General features: G+C 32.7%; 1 protein-coding gene and 1 pseudogene across 1 annotated transcript in view; one reads left to right on the forward strand and one right to left on the reverse strand.

Moving 5' to 3' along the window:
* Positions 1-16,815, forward strand: part of MAP3K5 (mitogen-activated protein kinase kinase kinase 5) — a 169,623-nt gene that overhangs the window by 83,656 nt on the left and 69,152 nt on the right. The window contains exons 8-10 of the mRNA XM_039878994.1: positions 5,722-5,834; positions 12,678-12,837; positions 14,896-15,049. Of these exons, the coding sequence (XP_039734928.1) occupies positions 5,722-5,834; positions 12,678-12,837; positions 14,896-15,049 (427 nt within the window). The remainder of the gene's footprint in view (positions 1-5,721; positions 5,835-12,677; positions 12,838-14,895; positions 15,050-16,815) is intronic.
* LOC120615854 (uncharacterized) lies at positions 14,242-14,360 on the reverse strand (annotated as a pseudogene).

A 16,815-nucleotide genomic window follows, 5' to 3' on the forward strand; every position in this document is an offset into this window, starting at 1 on the left:
AATGTAATAGTGTCTCTTTTACACTGTTTTTGGGAGTGTGCATTGGTAAGACCTTTCTGGAAAGCAACTTGGCATTATGCATCAAGAGCTTTGAAATAATTCATACTATTTTCCAGTTATATCCTTTGGAAACTATCCTAAAGAAATAGCACATATAGAGACAAAAATGGATTTACAACAATGTTCAAAACACTGAATTTTATGATAACAAAAATTTGGAGGAAACTTAAATGTCCAACAGTAGGGAAAATGTTAAATGAAGGATAACATCCCCATGTAACAGACTATCATTCATTGAGAATTAGAGGGGATTGGTGGTAAAAATGTACATGACACAAAACTTACCATTTAAATAATTTTAAGTGTGCAATTCAGTGACATTAAGTACTTTTGCATTGCTGTACTGTCATCATCACTATCTATCCACAACTTTTCTCATCTTGCAGAACTCAAACTCTATTAACTGTTAAGCAATTCCCTATTCTCCCTTCCTCCCAGCCCTGGAGATCACCATTCTGTTTTCTGTCTCTATGAATTCGACTACTCTAGGTACTTCTTGTAAGTGGAATCATATGGTATTTGTCTTTTTTGTGACTGGCTTATTTCACTTAGCATGGTGTCCTCAAGGTTCATCCATGTTGTACCATGTGTCAGAATTTCCCTTTTAAAGGCCGAATGATTATATTTATAGACCACATTTTGTTTATCCATTTATTCATCAACGGGTTGTTTCCACCTTTTGGCTATTGTGAAGAATGCTGTTATGAACATTGGTGTACAGATATCTTCTTGAATCCCCTGCTTTCAATTCTTTTGAGTATATAGCCAGAAAAAAATTGTGGTTAAAAAAGAATCTTTAATAGTAACATTCATCATGATATACCAGATTAGAAAAACATAAATATAGCATTTTGGGGGGGAAAGAGGGGAAATGTGCTCATAGAAAAAAAAACTGGAAGAAGATAGAATGTGGGGTTCTTTTATTTTCTTTCTGACTTTTTTATTATAATAAAGAATATATACAAATAAGTAGTTTTAATTAAAGAGTGATTTCCCTCCCCCTAGCTCCAGGTGACATTAACAGAATGGTTTGGCACTAGTTTTCTTCTCATGTTATTCTGCTTTGCCTCTAGGTTATTTTATGAGTGGTAATTTCCGAAATATCCCTAGAGAGGTAAAGCACCATGAAATTCTAATTTAATTACTTGTATGTCTCACAGAAAGAATCACAGCTATTATATCACAAAAAAAGGAAAAATGACAACTAAATAGAAAGAACTTGACTGGAGCTTAGTTTCTTCTTTGATGGAAAGTAGATGTTCTTTAGCTAGGAATAATCAATTGAAGAATATTTCCTTTATTCTGGACTTTGTTGAACATCTCAGTGCAGATGGAACAAGTGAGCTAAGTCTTTATTATAAAGACTTCATCACTCACTTCATAATCAAGTACTTAGCTCTTCTAGCTTGCAATCAAGTGACAAATACAGTGCTGATAATAAGACAACCTTTGAACAAAATCTGTTGCTTGAAAGCTTGAACAAGAAATCTGCATCTTTTAAATCTAATAATGAAGAATACAAATTATTTACCCTCTTTCTACAAATATTTAGTACTAAAATAGAAAAAAATCAACAATAGCAGAAATAACTTCATACAGTTACTCAGTCACTAGACTTAAGATGTGAATGTCTGGTTTTATCCTTAAGATTTGTTTCCTTCATCGAGTCTTCTTTAGTTTAGCTTCCCTCACATCTAATCACTTTATTTCTCTATCTTTATAGGTAGTCTTACATTATTAACCATTGTTTATATAGATTTCTTTAAGGATTAACATTGCTCATGTACATTTATCCTCTTGCTAGTTAAACTTTTAAGTTTTCAATAACATAAAATTTCTTCTTCGGTGCATTTTTATGGGTACATTCAGCTGTATTGCCATATCAGTCTTCAGTCTAATAAGATTGAAGTCTAATAAATATTAGTCTTCAGTATAATAAGATTGATTAAATACATTTTTTGGCAAACATTATTCCAAAAATTCATTAATACCTGTTACTATGGTATAGAGATTACAAACTTTATCCTTAATAAAAAAGCAGTTTTCTCTGCTTTTATTTCTCATTGTTATTTTTCCTTTTTCACCCAACTCCCTTTTACTAAAAAACAAGAACAACAATTAAAAAAATAGAAATTAATGAAAAAGGACATAAACATTTTTAATAAACACCGAGGGGTAGGCAGTGATACAGAGCCAGAGGGTCAGACCTTAGAATCCAGCAGAACTCAGTAAAGTTCTTGCTCAACCACTTCTAAACTGCATGACTTAATCTTTTCATGCTTCAGTTTCCTGATTAGTAAACTTGAAAAAATCCTCCCTGTCTTAGAGTTGTCAGAATTAGAAATATTATGCCTTAAGGGTCAAATATAATGCCTTATACCTAGTAATAATTATTTTAAAGTCTTTGTCTACAAACTCCAGCATCTGAATTACCTGTGGGTCAGTTCCTCTTGTCTATTTTTACTCTCCCGTTTGTCACATTTTCCTAGCTCTTTGTATGTCTCATCATTCTTTATTGTACCCCATACGTTTTGTATTTAAGAATTACTGAAACTGAAGATAATTTTATTTTCTCTCACATAAGCCTCCCACTTTCCTTTGTTAGCCACATAGGGCAAGAAACTGATTATCTCAACAAATGCAATTGAGTTGAGTTGGGTCTGGGTTGCAATTTTAGTTAACTCAGTCTATCTCTCTTGTTCTTAGCTGTGACACTCGCTCAATTTTTAATCAAAAGCCAAGCAGGGCTTTATCTCTTTATCCCTTAAATACAATGGGAGATTTCATATCTGCCCTTTGGAGTTTTGAGTTTCACTCTATTCTCTCAAAGAAATTTGGCAAATTTCTTGTGGAAGGCTGTCATATATTTCCTGCAGGCTCCTTTCTCTAGTGGCACTTCATTCAGAGGTAGTGCCAGACTTCAGGAGATTTCACTCGGGCATCCCAGCCCTACCTACCTTATCCCACAGACTCTTAAACAACCCAGCATTCAGTAAATGTCCTGTGGAGAAAACTGGCCATGTGTTTGGGGCTCCTCCAGGTTTCACTCTATCATGCCAGACCATGCAACTGTCAGGAAATCCACTAGTTTCTCTTTTCCCCAGTGGAGTTTCATATAGGTAGAGTTAGTTGCTCTGCCTGTGTCAAACCTAAGCTTAACCTTATGGTCAGAGTTAACAAATGCCTCTAGAGAAGACAAAAACAATCAGCTAACTTGGAAGGGCACTTCCCTGTCTGGAGATTTATTGTGATAATTTTTTGTTGTTCTTGCTTCCATCAACCTCCACTATCTATAAAACTATGTTTTGATATGTAGCAGGAGTGATGGCTTCCAAGTAGGTTATGACATCTCGCTTGAAAACAAAAGTTTTCCCCACAACATTGAATATTCTTCTACAACTTAAATGACTACATAACTTTCCAACATTTGGAATGTTTTATTCCATATTACACTTTATAATGTTAGAAATTTAGAGAACTTTTTCACCTTGTAACAAATATCTTTATAACTAAATTTCTGATTGCATATTTAATACTTTTTTCTTAGTATAAATTCATAGATGTGTAATACGTCAACAAGTATGCTTAGATTTGGTTTTTGGCTTTTGTTTTAATTTTATAATTTTGATAATATGTTAGAAAATTTCTGCCAAGAAATACTGTACTAATTTACTTCAACAGTGTGGGAGAATTCCTGCTTCCTGTGGGTGGTTTATTAATAATATATGAAGAATTTTATTTCTTTGGCAATACACCTACATGTTATTTTAATCTCAAGAAAATATTAAGACTTTCTTCTCAATATCCAGTTATTACGGAGTGCTATGAACCCTAGAAAATATATATAGTATATCTATATATATATAAATAGTATATTAGGATTTATATTTTGGTTAAAAATATAGTATATATATATAAATAGTATATTAGGATTTATATTTTGGTTAAAAATATATATTGTTTATGGTAACAGAAAAAAAGATGTAAACCCAGCTTTTCATTTTGGTTAGTATAGTCAGCAGTTAGTATAGGTTGCTTTGGATCATGTCTTACTCTTTGCATCTTCCTTTTAGTATCTTTAAGAGAAGTATTCCATATTTCTTGGTTTTTGGAGAAATGAAAAAATTTATTGGTTGAAAAATATTACATATCTTGATATGAATTGGTAGGAAGGAAAATGTACAACTTCTTTATTTTCCTATACTCTTTTTTATTGGGACCTTTTACTTGACTCTGTACAGACACAAAGACCTTTGAGACTTGTATGAGTCTAAGACCTATAAATCCTGTCTGACCTTGACATGATTAGCTTTGAATATCAGTAGTCTGAGTACATGCTTTTTCAAGTTTAGAACTGGGAAACACCTGTACTTCTGGAGAGATAGAAATGCTTTTTAATCACCAACAGTGGTGCAGTTGGAAATATTTTTTTCTTATTCCACACACATAACTATTCAAGCCAAGTAGTTAAGGTTAACATGTATTTGATTTTTGTTTCCACTCAGAGATACTTGTTCTGCTTGGAAAATAAGACCCTTAAAAAGGGCACATGATCCTCAATATTAAGAAAAATGTACTTTGTCTTTTATTTTGAAGTTTAACTTACCATTTTAAATTATGGAAAATTTCAAATATGTATAAAAGCCAAGAATGTACTATAATGTTTGCTGTTGTGCCTGCTACCACTTTTGCTTTTCCTATCTTTCATTTTCACCATTAAAAAGTAATGTACTTTCCCCTAAATAGTCTTTTTTTTAATCATCAAATGGTCATTCGTTAGGTATTTAGTCCTTATATTTTCTTCAATCTGATTCTTTTAAAATAAAGTTTTCATTTCATGTTTGTCTCTATTGGTTTCTGTTAGTCAGTAGGGTGTTTATTTTCATTTTCTTCTTCATGCTCTCTGATGAAATACTATTAAATATTGTTGCTTGTTAAATGATGTATGTTGGGAAACCCTTAAATAGATCCTAGGAAGTGTTACCTTGAAAATACAGTAGACATGCAAACACTGAAGTTTTTTCAAATGTCGAAGTGTTTTCAAAGGTTGCTACTCAGTTTCATGAATATTCAGAAAAGGGTTCTTATTCTCTTTGAGCTAAATTAGTATGCACAGGCACAGTCTCTGTTTTTCTTTATTTCTTAGTGCAGTTAACATTATTTCATTTCTATATCACTTTCATGGAACTGATTGTTTCAGTATGTTACCTAGATGATTCCCCTCATTGCCTTGTGTATTTTTAAGGCTTTTAAAAAACCACTTTTTAAAATATGTGCACAGTTCTCAATTTTAAATTTTCACTGTTTACACATTCATGTGCATGTGTGTGCTCCCTCTCTCTCGCTTTCCCTCTGTCTCTCTTTCTTCCTCTCCTCTCCCCCCAACCCCCAACATCTCTGGTAGACATCTCGAAGAGAGGATTTTTTTAAAAAAGACCTGAGTTGCTACAGCGAGGGCGAGTTAAGTGGGGCAATGCAGTGGAGCTGAGGGTGAGGATATACAGTTACTTAAACGTTAAATCCTGATAGCACACTAGCTTCCGGGGTGAAGGCCCTTGACGTAGTTCAGCTTGTTCAGGCATTAAAGTTATGCAAACAGAAGCTATTGCACACCCAGAGTTTCATGACTGAAAAAGTAAACTTGTATATATTTTTTTATAGGTTCAAAAAGGCATTTGAAAGTGAGCCAACACTACAGTCAGGAATTAATTATGCGGTCCTTCTCCTGGCAGCTGGGTACCAGTTTGAGTCTTCCTTTGAGCTCCGGAAAGTTGGTAATTACAACTTGATATTTTACATGGAAGTCAAGAAACTGTGGACCCAACTTGGTACAAAGAAAAAGAATCATTGACAGATAGGCAGTTCGCTTTCTATCTCATCTGACTTCCTGGGGAAAAAAAATTTATTTTATCTACTTGTTTAGTGTTTTATACTGTTGTGCCAAATCCTGATATTGAGATTTAACTCAGTTTTTAGTTTATTTTACCTGTTTGTAAAAAAACCCCAATTAATATTTGTCGTTCAAGCTGAAACTAGTATTAAAAATATCTGCTCTGCATTCGCGCCCCCAACTTCCAAATAAGATAGTATTTTGTGAACATCAGGGATGTTTTCTATGTTAGCTTGATTTTGCTTTCCTGGTACCTTAAAAAAAAGAAGAAAACCTCCGAAATTTTCTGTTTCTTCTGCACATCTGGCCCTGTGATTTCAGTCGTGTTGGAGATGGAGCCTCCCAAAGCCCCCAGAGTGCCGGGTCAAGCACATGGCAATCTTGATGCGGTGACTGATATCCTGAGAGACCATCTCTGAATTTTAGCCATTGATAGAATGCATTTTTGTTTTGTTTTTTTTTAATCTGTGGACATAATCTCTTCTGCTGACCCTTCTTTAGAGTGTAAAGAAATTAGGGCATAGTGACAAGCAAATTTTGTGTGATTTTTCTTGGTTTTAGCTTTGATAACATTTTTTAAAGATTTTAGATACTAGAATATTGTCTATAATAATCAGATTTCGCTCTCTTTTTTAGTGTTTAATCACCCTTTTTCAGAGAACCTTTCCAACTCTTGTAGGAGTTATCACTAGAGACATAGAAATATTTGGCCGTATTTTTCATAGAGAAAAACAATTGATCTTAGTGAAGCTATGAATTGTAGAATTTTTCTTTAAGATTTTTAACTGGAGAATGTTTTTGTTTAATTTTCCTTCAAAAAAAAAATGAGTACTGGACTTTTTTACATTATTTTGGGAAGAGCTTATAAAATAGCCATATGTAATGTTCTGGGAAATCTTAGAAAGCAAATAAAGTTTGAGTATTAAGTACTTTTTAAAAGGCCCAGACTAAAAGAATGATAAAATACTTGTCACTGCTAGATTGCACTGGTATTCAGTACACAAAGCTTTATTTAAAATGTTTTTAATTGGTAAATGAAACAAGAGAAAATACATTGCAACTTGTGCTTTTCAGAAATTATAATTTTGCATCAAAGGTTAATTTTAAAACACTAAACTCCTCATGTATCAGTGATCTAACAAATAATTTGTATTGCTCTGTTCTTGAACTTAAGGTGAAGTTTATTGATGTTTCTAGATCATTACAGGATTTGACACTGATTTACATGTGTAAGTAGAGCAATAACATAGTGTTTTAAAAATGTACCTAAGTTCTCATTTTTAAGTTAAATGTAGATTAAGATGGTCAGCACTCTGCTAAGAGAGTAGATCTCACCCCTAAAAAGAAATGGTAATTATGTGACATGACAATTACATGTTAGGCTATGGTAGTAGTAATCATTTTGCAATACATAGTATATCGAATCAACATATTGTACACCTTAAACTTATACAATGTCATTCGTCAGTTATATCTTAATAAAGCTAAAAAAAGAAATTAGTCAACACTAAGATTTGAGGAACTGTGATTAATATAAGTTTCTAAGGGAAACATACTTTAATATTTTTTCCAAGAAGAACTCATTCATAATACATTTTGAATGATAATTTGAAAACATTATGAAGCTGAATTTAAAATTTTGGAAATTGCAAAACATATACAGACTTAAAATTATAAAGACAATGAATTTTTAGCTACTAAGGGAGCTAAGTTTTCTACATTTCTAAAGTATCGTGACATACTTTCTAAATTGTATTTCTTAATAGCTAAAAAAACAATTAAAACTCACTAACTTAGATTCTGCTCAATCAAAAGTTATGCTAATCAACATATGTTGACCATAAATTAATTTTCATATGACAAATAGGATCAAAGAGATTTTTAAGGAAAAACAGGTTGACTAAATAAATTATTATTCTAATACAATAATGATATGAATTAATAGTATATAATAAAATAAGACAAATTAATAACCTATTTGGCATATTTTAAAGATATAATTTAAAAAGACATTGTTTTAAATACTCTAATCAGATTTTTCAGTAATTTATATCTTCTCCCAGTCCTTCTGTTGGCCCCCTGCAAACATACAAATTAGTATAAATTACTGACTTTTTATAGTAATCAGACTTTTCTTTATGAAATCCTTTCTTTAGATGGATTTTAAAATCTTGATTATAAAGGGTAAACAATTAAAAATTAATATGCCATAAAATCACTAAATCTGAAGCTTTCTAAACATATATTTAATGTAAAAAATGATTCTTAACTATTATAATGTTTACTAAAGATTCTTAATTCTAGTCCTGTTTCTTTGAGTTTATGACTAATTGCTTTATGATTTGTGTTCTCCTTTTTCAGTTTTTGAAAATCATTGATGTTTAGACTATTTAGAACTAATATTTAGGAACACAGAATCACATTTTACCTTTTTGTCCTATTTTCAACTTTACAAGCCTGAAAATTAACATTCAAACTTTAGCTAAAAAGATAATTCTTCCATCTTCAGTGGAATTTTTTAACTATCAGACACTTGATGGGAGAGAGTCAGAATTATAGGTCTGGGTCTCCAGTAATGATGACATAATAAAAAACAGTATAATTAGAACAAATAAACTACTATTTGAATTTTCTTTTTAGGGAGCAATAAAAATAAAATTTGTATTACTGAATATGAAAATCCATAAGTCTATAAAGATAATCAGGAAAAAGAAATTAAAACAAAAACAAAATCTATCATCAAGCACAAAACAATTCATTTGTCACCTCTCTGGAGGCAACCAAATTCTCAGAAAACTGGAAATTATAGAGGAAAAGAAGCACTTTCTCTTTCTTTTAAAGACAGTTTATCCAGTTGATGAGATCAAGCTCTTCTTCAGGCATGCTACATGTTAAATGTATTTTCTTCTGAAAAAAATGTATTCTTCAAAAGAATGCTAGCTAATAGAGTAGAAGGAATGATAAAACTAATAATGATAGTGATGGTGAAATAATTTGGCAAAGATCATCTAGTAGAACTAAAACCATTAAGTTTAGTTCTAATATTACAAATATTTATTTATAAAAATAAGTAAATATTACCATATTTACATGGTACCAAAGCTCACTCAGCAGATTAGTCACAAAGGAATAAATATTCCTCTACAATCCATTGTATACATCCCCTCCACGGGTCAGGTTGTCAGTGGTCCGATTAGCATCCTTAGTGGGATGGCTCCACATGTGCCTCCTGATGTGGTGAACAAGGAATGAACAGCATCTCCTGTGAAATAGTCTTGCCAAAAATATTTAGCCTGAATCTTAAGATCTAACATTCAATTAATAGGAATAACAGTGGCTGGAGAAATAAGTCCAACACCACCATGAAGTGCCATCAGATAGATCTAGAATGTGAGGACATTCTATAAGATAGCCCTCCTCGTCTCTTAAAAAAAATCAGTGTCATGGAAAAAAAGTGTGAGTGGATTGGTTACATCAAATGAAATTTAATAACATGAAAAACAAATGCAATTAATAATCCTTGATTGGATTCTGGGTTTTTACAAAAGCTATAGGAGGCATTGAGGAACAATTAGAGAATTTGAATTAGGACCAGATACTAGATAGTATTAAAGAATTATTATTTTTGTTAGGTGCAATAACTGAATAGGAGAAATTTTTAGGTATGGGCTGCAGTACTTAGGGGCAAAATGTCATGATGTCTGTAATTTAATTGAAATGGTTCAACAAAAATATCCAGAGAGATGAAGCAAAATGTTAACTATTTTAATATTTTTTTATTTTTAAATGTTTGAAATTCTTCATAATGGAAAATTGAAATGGAAAGAATTTAATCTCCACTACTCATAGGCCATATGACCTTAGATAAGTTGCTAAGAGTCTCTGGACTCTTTTTTCCTCACTGAAAAAAGGAGATAATTTCTAATTTATTGGATGGTTTTATGAATTGAAAGAGTTACATTTCCAATGATCTTTGCACAGTGCTTGGCATATAACGGTTGTTCAGTAAAGGCTCTGTTTCCTATCTTTTTCTGTTAAAGCACCCTTGTAGCTAATAACAGATACAAGTTGTAAAACTATGATAGAAATTAAACTATTAAAATATCTTCAATTCTTAGAAGTCAACCAATTCTAAGTAGAGTATCATCAAAATTTAAAATGCCAAAACAGACAATTGAATCAAAGAATTGATATATAAAACAGCAGTGACATACTGTTCATTGCTTGTAAATTTAGCCAGAATTTTTTTTAAAGAAAAATATCCATCTGTTAAGGACTTGATAAAAAGATATAATGGTACATCGGCAATAGTAATTTTGCAATTTGGCCTTTCAAGAGCCTTAAAAATGTAGCCCGTAACCAAGTATAATGCTACTTCTGAGACTCTATTTTATGGAAATAATCTCTAAATATGGAGTGGATGTTATGTGCTAAGATATTTATTTCTATATTCCTTCGCAGGTAGCTCCTAAATATAAAAAATTAAAGCTGTATTCTTGACTCCATACTTAAAAGATTAATACCTTCATGTAGAAACAGGTTTCATAAATCATGTAGAAAAAACATAAAAGCTAACTCACAAAAGAAATACAAACATGAAAAGACACTTAATCTCAGTGGTTGAAAAAAGGCAATGTTTTTTTCTCTCCATCAGATTGGTAAAGATGAAAGGACACGATAGCACCCATAATTGGGAAGGATGTGGGCAAGAGATATTGTCAGGTGCCACTAGTGAGAACATAAATTGGTGCAGCATTTCTAAGGACAATTTGGCAAAATGTATCAAAACTTAAAATGAGCACATCTTCTGCACCCAACAAATCCAGGTTTAAGACTTTATAATAAAGAAATAATTGAATAAGTGCACAAAGCTGTGTGTACAAGAATGTTTCTAGTAAGAAAAGACAAACTGCATTTGGGTAGTTAAATCATGACACATCAATATGCTGAAATACTATTTGTCATAAAAATAAATGCATTTGTTCAAATGCTGAATGGCTTGATGCCATGACCATGTGACATTTATGCCAAGGCCAAAGATAAATATCACTATCACAGAATGAACTTCTGATGCAAGAATAAATCTGAAATTTTATTTAAATGCTATTATTATAATTTTATTATTAAACATTTCATAGTCTCTGCTCAAATGTTTAACATGATTTGCTGCCAGATCAGTCCTGGGTTCATTGTTCATGTAATAGACAGTGAAGGGAGGCTCATTTTTAACTGAGGTTGGTAGAGACATGTTTTTACATCTCATTTTTTTCCCACGTACTTTTTTCTTTCCTTCATATTCATTATATTTTTCATTATGTCCAAATAGAAGGTCAAGGTGCTATTGCATACACATGTGTAAGTTTTTCATCTCATCAAATTTTAAGGTGACAAAGTTATTTTTTTAATTTATCACAAAATGTGAAGAATGGACTTCTTTCTGAAATATGGCTTAAGAGGAATTATATAATGAAAAGTAGCATAAAATTTTTTAAAGATTATTTTGTTTTGTTAAAGTATAATTTTAAAAAAATGTACATGCAGAACTTAGGAACTCTAAAATGTACGTGTGTCAGAGATTTTAATTAATTCAATGGATGTGGAAACCAGTAAGAGGATATGTCTAGTTCAAAGAACGCTTAAGAAGTAAGGTATTTGTAGATAATTTAACAAACAAATGTTGGGATAAGACTTCTGAGTTTGATTTAAAAAAAAAACAAAAACAAAAACAAAACACTAGTTTATGCCCAACAGGTCATAAATCTTAGGGATTATCTGTTTCACTAGACAGAAATTATTTGTGTCCCTATTGAACAAAAATGTACAAGCTAACAAGTAAACTTCTCTAAGTCTGATATCTTTAATAAATAGCAAACAGGGAGATGAACTAGCTATACTTTCCCTAGACAGTCCTTGAGTGACCTTATACCCCCATATCATACTGATGTGACATGTCCTACCTTTTTACCCTACTCCCAAGTTTCAGATAAATTTCCTGACAGTTATGGATGTTAGTGGCAGTAAACAATCCATATTGTTTTTAAGGAAAAAAAAATTACAAATGCAAAAATAATAAAAGGCAGAGTAGAGATGAAAATTTTAATGAAATGCAAAGAATCTAGAACCGAAATAATGTTGAAAAAAACAAAGTTGGAGGATTTATATTACCTGATTTCAAGTCTTGATACAAATCAGTAGTAATAAAGATAGTGTTATCTGTCAGTTTCCTTATTTTTTAACTTTATAAGTAAAGAACTGTTTTTGCATATAAAATTATTAATGCACCATTTTACTCTTGCAAAATATATATGTTGTACACATTTATACTTCAACTGACTGATAGAATGTCAGCGTATGGGACTTGGAATGTCCCTTCCAAATAAGTAAAGAATTCATGATATAATAAGGGAAAGAAGGAGGTTATACAAGAAGTTATTAATTTATGCGTGTACTGACATAAACATTCTGGAATGATATACATCAAAGTGACAGTGGCAGTTATCCTCAAGTTTTTAAGTTAAAGGGTAAATGTCACTTTTCTTCTGTATACCTTTATGATTATTCTGACATTATTTTACAATGAATTTAAACCTCTTTTATAATCAGAAGCTTAACAAAGCTATTTTAATCTGAAAGGAAGAATGAAAGCTTAATTCTATTTTTTAATAGAAAGTTGGCTCTGCCTAGCCACTGTGCGTTTGTGACATTGTATTTCCTGTCCGTCTTCTAGGGGTGAAGCTTAGTAGCCTTCTTGGTAAAAAGGGAAACTTGGAAAAACTCCAGAGCTACTGGGAAGTTGGTTTTTTTCTGGGGGCCAGTGTTCTGGCCAATGACCACTTGAGAGTCATTCAAGCATCTGAAAAGCTTTTTAAGCTGAAGACACCAGCATGGTAATAATAATGTGTTTATACAATTATTTTGAAATAAAGAGCTCGTATCACTTCTTTCCAAATTGTTATATTCTTTGAACTAACTTGAACTAAAACAGATTATTTTATTTGCATATAGAATAAAATGCAGAATCTAGAGGAAAAAATGATGTTCATAAATAAAATGTGCTGAATATAGGTTATGACTTTGGACATAGGTGTTGTCTGCTGGCTGTTGGCTTAGCCTTTCTGTCACATTGACCAACTCACCCAGGTTGGTCAGTGTTACCCACATGAATCATACAGGGGCCTCAGATTTTAACTCTACAAATCAAATCAGGTTTACAGGTTTCCATCTCAGCCTCCCAGGCCTCTGCTCCAAACACATGCCCTTTGTTTCCTTTATGATCTAATCTCAGTTTTGGAATTTCCATTCTTTCTACTTGGGGTTTACTGACACATTTGAGTGTTTTCTATATATGTATGTTTTTCTAATTTCAAATTGTTCTTGGCACACACCCAAGTCTCATTATGTATGTGTAATTGGAGGGGAAAAAATTCCATCTGCTTTTAAGACTATTTTCTAAAACAATGCTAAATTTACTATGCCTCACATGTTATGACCGAAGGTTAATGATACCGAAAAAGGCTTAGAGCAGCTCAGAGCCCCAGCCAGTGATTCGTTTTCCTCAGACAGACCATTTGAAAAGATGATCACAATGGCAGAGCCTCATGGCTTCCTAAAGGATGTTCTCCTTTTCAGCAAATCCTCCCCAACATCACTCCCATTGTGATTTTCCTACAATGCCTATCTGACCCTTCCCCTCCTCGGAAATCTTTGAATCACTATAGCTTAATGGCACTTCATAGCCTAAAGAATAAAGTTTATCTCCTTGGCTTGACAAACAGAGTTTACCCTTAGTCATTCCATTTTCAACTCTGGTCACACCCCTGGGTTTACACCGCTATCAGACCGAACGTGCCATATTTTGGCTTCATGCATTTGTGTCTCCACACACACCGAGAAGGCCTCGTCTAGCGCCCTTCTCCACTTGGGGAACACTCATAAATCAGACCCCAACCTAAAACCCTTCCCCACATCCAGCTAGAAGTTCATGGATGTTGATGCATACACATGTTATTATTTCATCTCGTGAAATTTTCTCCTTTTGTGTTTCTTTGTTCTTTAGTCATATCTTTATTGATATTGGCAGTATGACTTCTGTTAGTCATATCTCTGTTTAGTTACAGTTCCATTGGCATTTATTACGTAGTGCTATAATACCTTTTACATTTCTGACTCCTTATCACTGTGTACACCTTGAGAACAGGGCTGTACTGTCAGTAATGTGTCCACAGTAGGCATTCAGTAAATAACATGAAATAGATGGACTAATGAATGCATCCCTTATTTTTTAATTTTTACGCCTACAGCACCTGGTTTTCCTAGGTGGTCTCCTATCCAAGTACAAACCAGGCCTGACCCTGCTTAGCTTCCAAGATCAGACGAGATTGGGCTTGTTCAGGGTGGCATGGCCGTAGACTCATGTTTATAGTTTTAGAATGTGCTTGCATGCCCCTTATCTCATATGATTATCTTACTCTTCGTTTTTTTCCTTCTTTCTTCAAGGCACTAGATGTCTTGTCAGATTTAAGTATATTGTATAATATGTAAGCTGAGTTACTTAGGTACAATAATAGTTTCTAATGAAGGGTCTGTTTAGAAAAGCTTTCTCAAGGAAACATATTTCAAATGCATTAACCACTTCCTTGAATAGCATATAGGCATTATTTTAAAAGTCTTGTTTTAAGTAGATGTATCACCCAGTCCAAGGCACTTGCGCCTCAATTTCCTCATCCTTAAAATGGGCATGAAACAGCCTACTTTATTGAATTTTTGTGAGATTTGAATGAAATAACATGTGAAGATACATGGCATGTAAGAAATAATGTTTGGTGAATCTGAATGCATAATTATTAATACCATATTTAAATTACATTACAGAATAAGACTGGGATGTATGGGAGCAGGTGGTTTTAAATTTGCCTGTTATGTGTTTTATATCTCCTAATTTTTAGGTACCTCAAGTCTATTGTAGAGACAATTTTGATATATAAGCATTTTGTGAAACAGACTACAGAACAACCTGTGGCCAAACAGGAACTTGTGGACTTCTGGATGGATTTTCTGGTCGAGGCCACAAAGACAGATGTTACTGTAGTTAGGTTTCCAGTGAGTACTCTTTAAAGTATAGTTCTATTTTGTTTCATTTATTTAAGGAATGTTTTGCACTGTGATTGTTAACAGTACTAGTGTGTCGATTTTCATGCCCTAAAACAATGGTCATATGGTTAATACATTTATTTTCTGCATATTGGTTTGCTTTAGCTTACTTTTTAAAACAATTTATCAAAACCAGAGAAATTATATGTTTTTATGTTTTGCCATCGAACTTGATGGTTTTTATGTTTTGCCATCGAACTTGGTGGTTTCTTTTCATAAGTTGTAAAGTACGCTTTCTCAAGAAAATACTGTCTCTTAGTTAGCTCAGTAAGTCAAGACATCTCTTCAGACCAGACAGATGGGTGCCTTTAATTTACACTACAGTTTTGTTGACATTGTCATCAATATCATCGCCATTAAGTGATAGGTGTCCGGCTCACCTGTGTTGTTTTTCCATCTCCACCACTCATTACCCACGTGAGTCAGAGTTAGATGTCATATCTATAATCACTTTTTGCAGTGCTTTAGATCATTGGAAATGACTCGTAGGTTCTGGTCTGCAACTCATTTTAGCTGGTTTCTATGAAACTTTATATATATATACATACATATATATTTAAATGTATAATAGACACACATGTACACACACTTTAAAAAATATATTGCTCATCTTCTCAGCTGGTGCCATCTTGATCCTGATAGTTCTCAGAATGCTATCTCAAGCGATATAACATTAGCGACCAAAACAAGAATTATTGGCCACTCACTGTGTGCAGAGATCTTATCCCACATAAAAGTGATGCTATAAATCTCTCTGAGCTCTTAGCCTCAATCTTCCATCCTCGGGGGTGGTAACTACTCTCAGTTCTTTTTACAAAATCTTGTTTTCTAAATCTTGTTGATAGGATCATCTGATTTAGTTCAATCGATTATTGGTATTAATAGGCTTTCTTTACTCTTGATTCCAGATGAAGCTTTAAACACAGCAGGATCTTTGGTTAAAAAGCCTTTCAAACTAAAACCCTTCACTTTATTTTATAGCCTAGATAATGTGCAGCCAGGAAAATACTTATCTTATAGTGAGCTGGCAGCTTGCCTTAAGCTGATGTGCTGATGTTAGTAAATGTGGTGGTGAAAGTAGTACAGAACTGAAGTATTTAATTGACTGTTGACTTGATCAACTAGGAAATTAGCAGTGAAAGGAAACCACTCATCTTAGCTATTCTGAGCTAATTTAAATTAGTTTAATGTGAATTAGTCTGACATAATATGAATGTAAAAAAATGAAACCAGATAATATGAAGAGAGAGGTAAGGAGAATATAGGTATATACTCCAGATTAGAGAGGTTTTCTTAACCAAGAAAGGAATCTATAAGCCCTAAAGGCAAATATTGACCAATTTGACTTCATTAAAAATTCAGATTTTTGTTCTGTAAAAAGCACCATAAACATATCAAATGCTAGACAAGGAGAGAATATTTAATACTAATGTTGCAAAATAATCAATTTGTGTAATATGCAAAAAAAAGAACCCAGTTTCTACAAATTGATAAGCAAAAGCAAAAGAAAAATGTGGAAATCATGTGAAGAGGTAATTAATCTCACTGGGTAATCAAAAAAATGTAAATTAAGACGAGACACCATTGTACCTATGCCATTTTGCACATGTGCAGATATATTTATAGGATAAATTCCCAGAAGTAGAATTGATCACATTGCCATGTTGCCCCCCTCCACAGGGACTGTATCACTTGATGTTCCCTCTATCAACATA

This window comes from Pteropus medius, unplaced genomic scaffold, assembly GCF_902729225.1.
Source record: "Pteropus medius unplaced genomic scaffold, Ma_sr-lr_union100, whole genome shotgun sequence".
NCBI lineage: Eukaryota > Metazoa > Chordata > Mammalia > Chiroptera > Pteropodidae > Pteropus > Pteropus medius.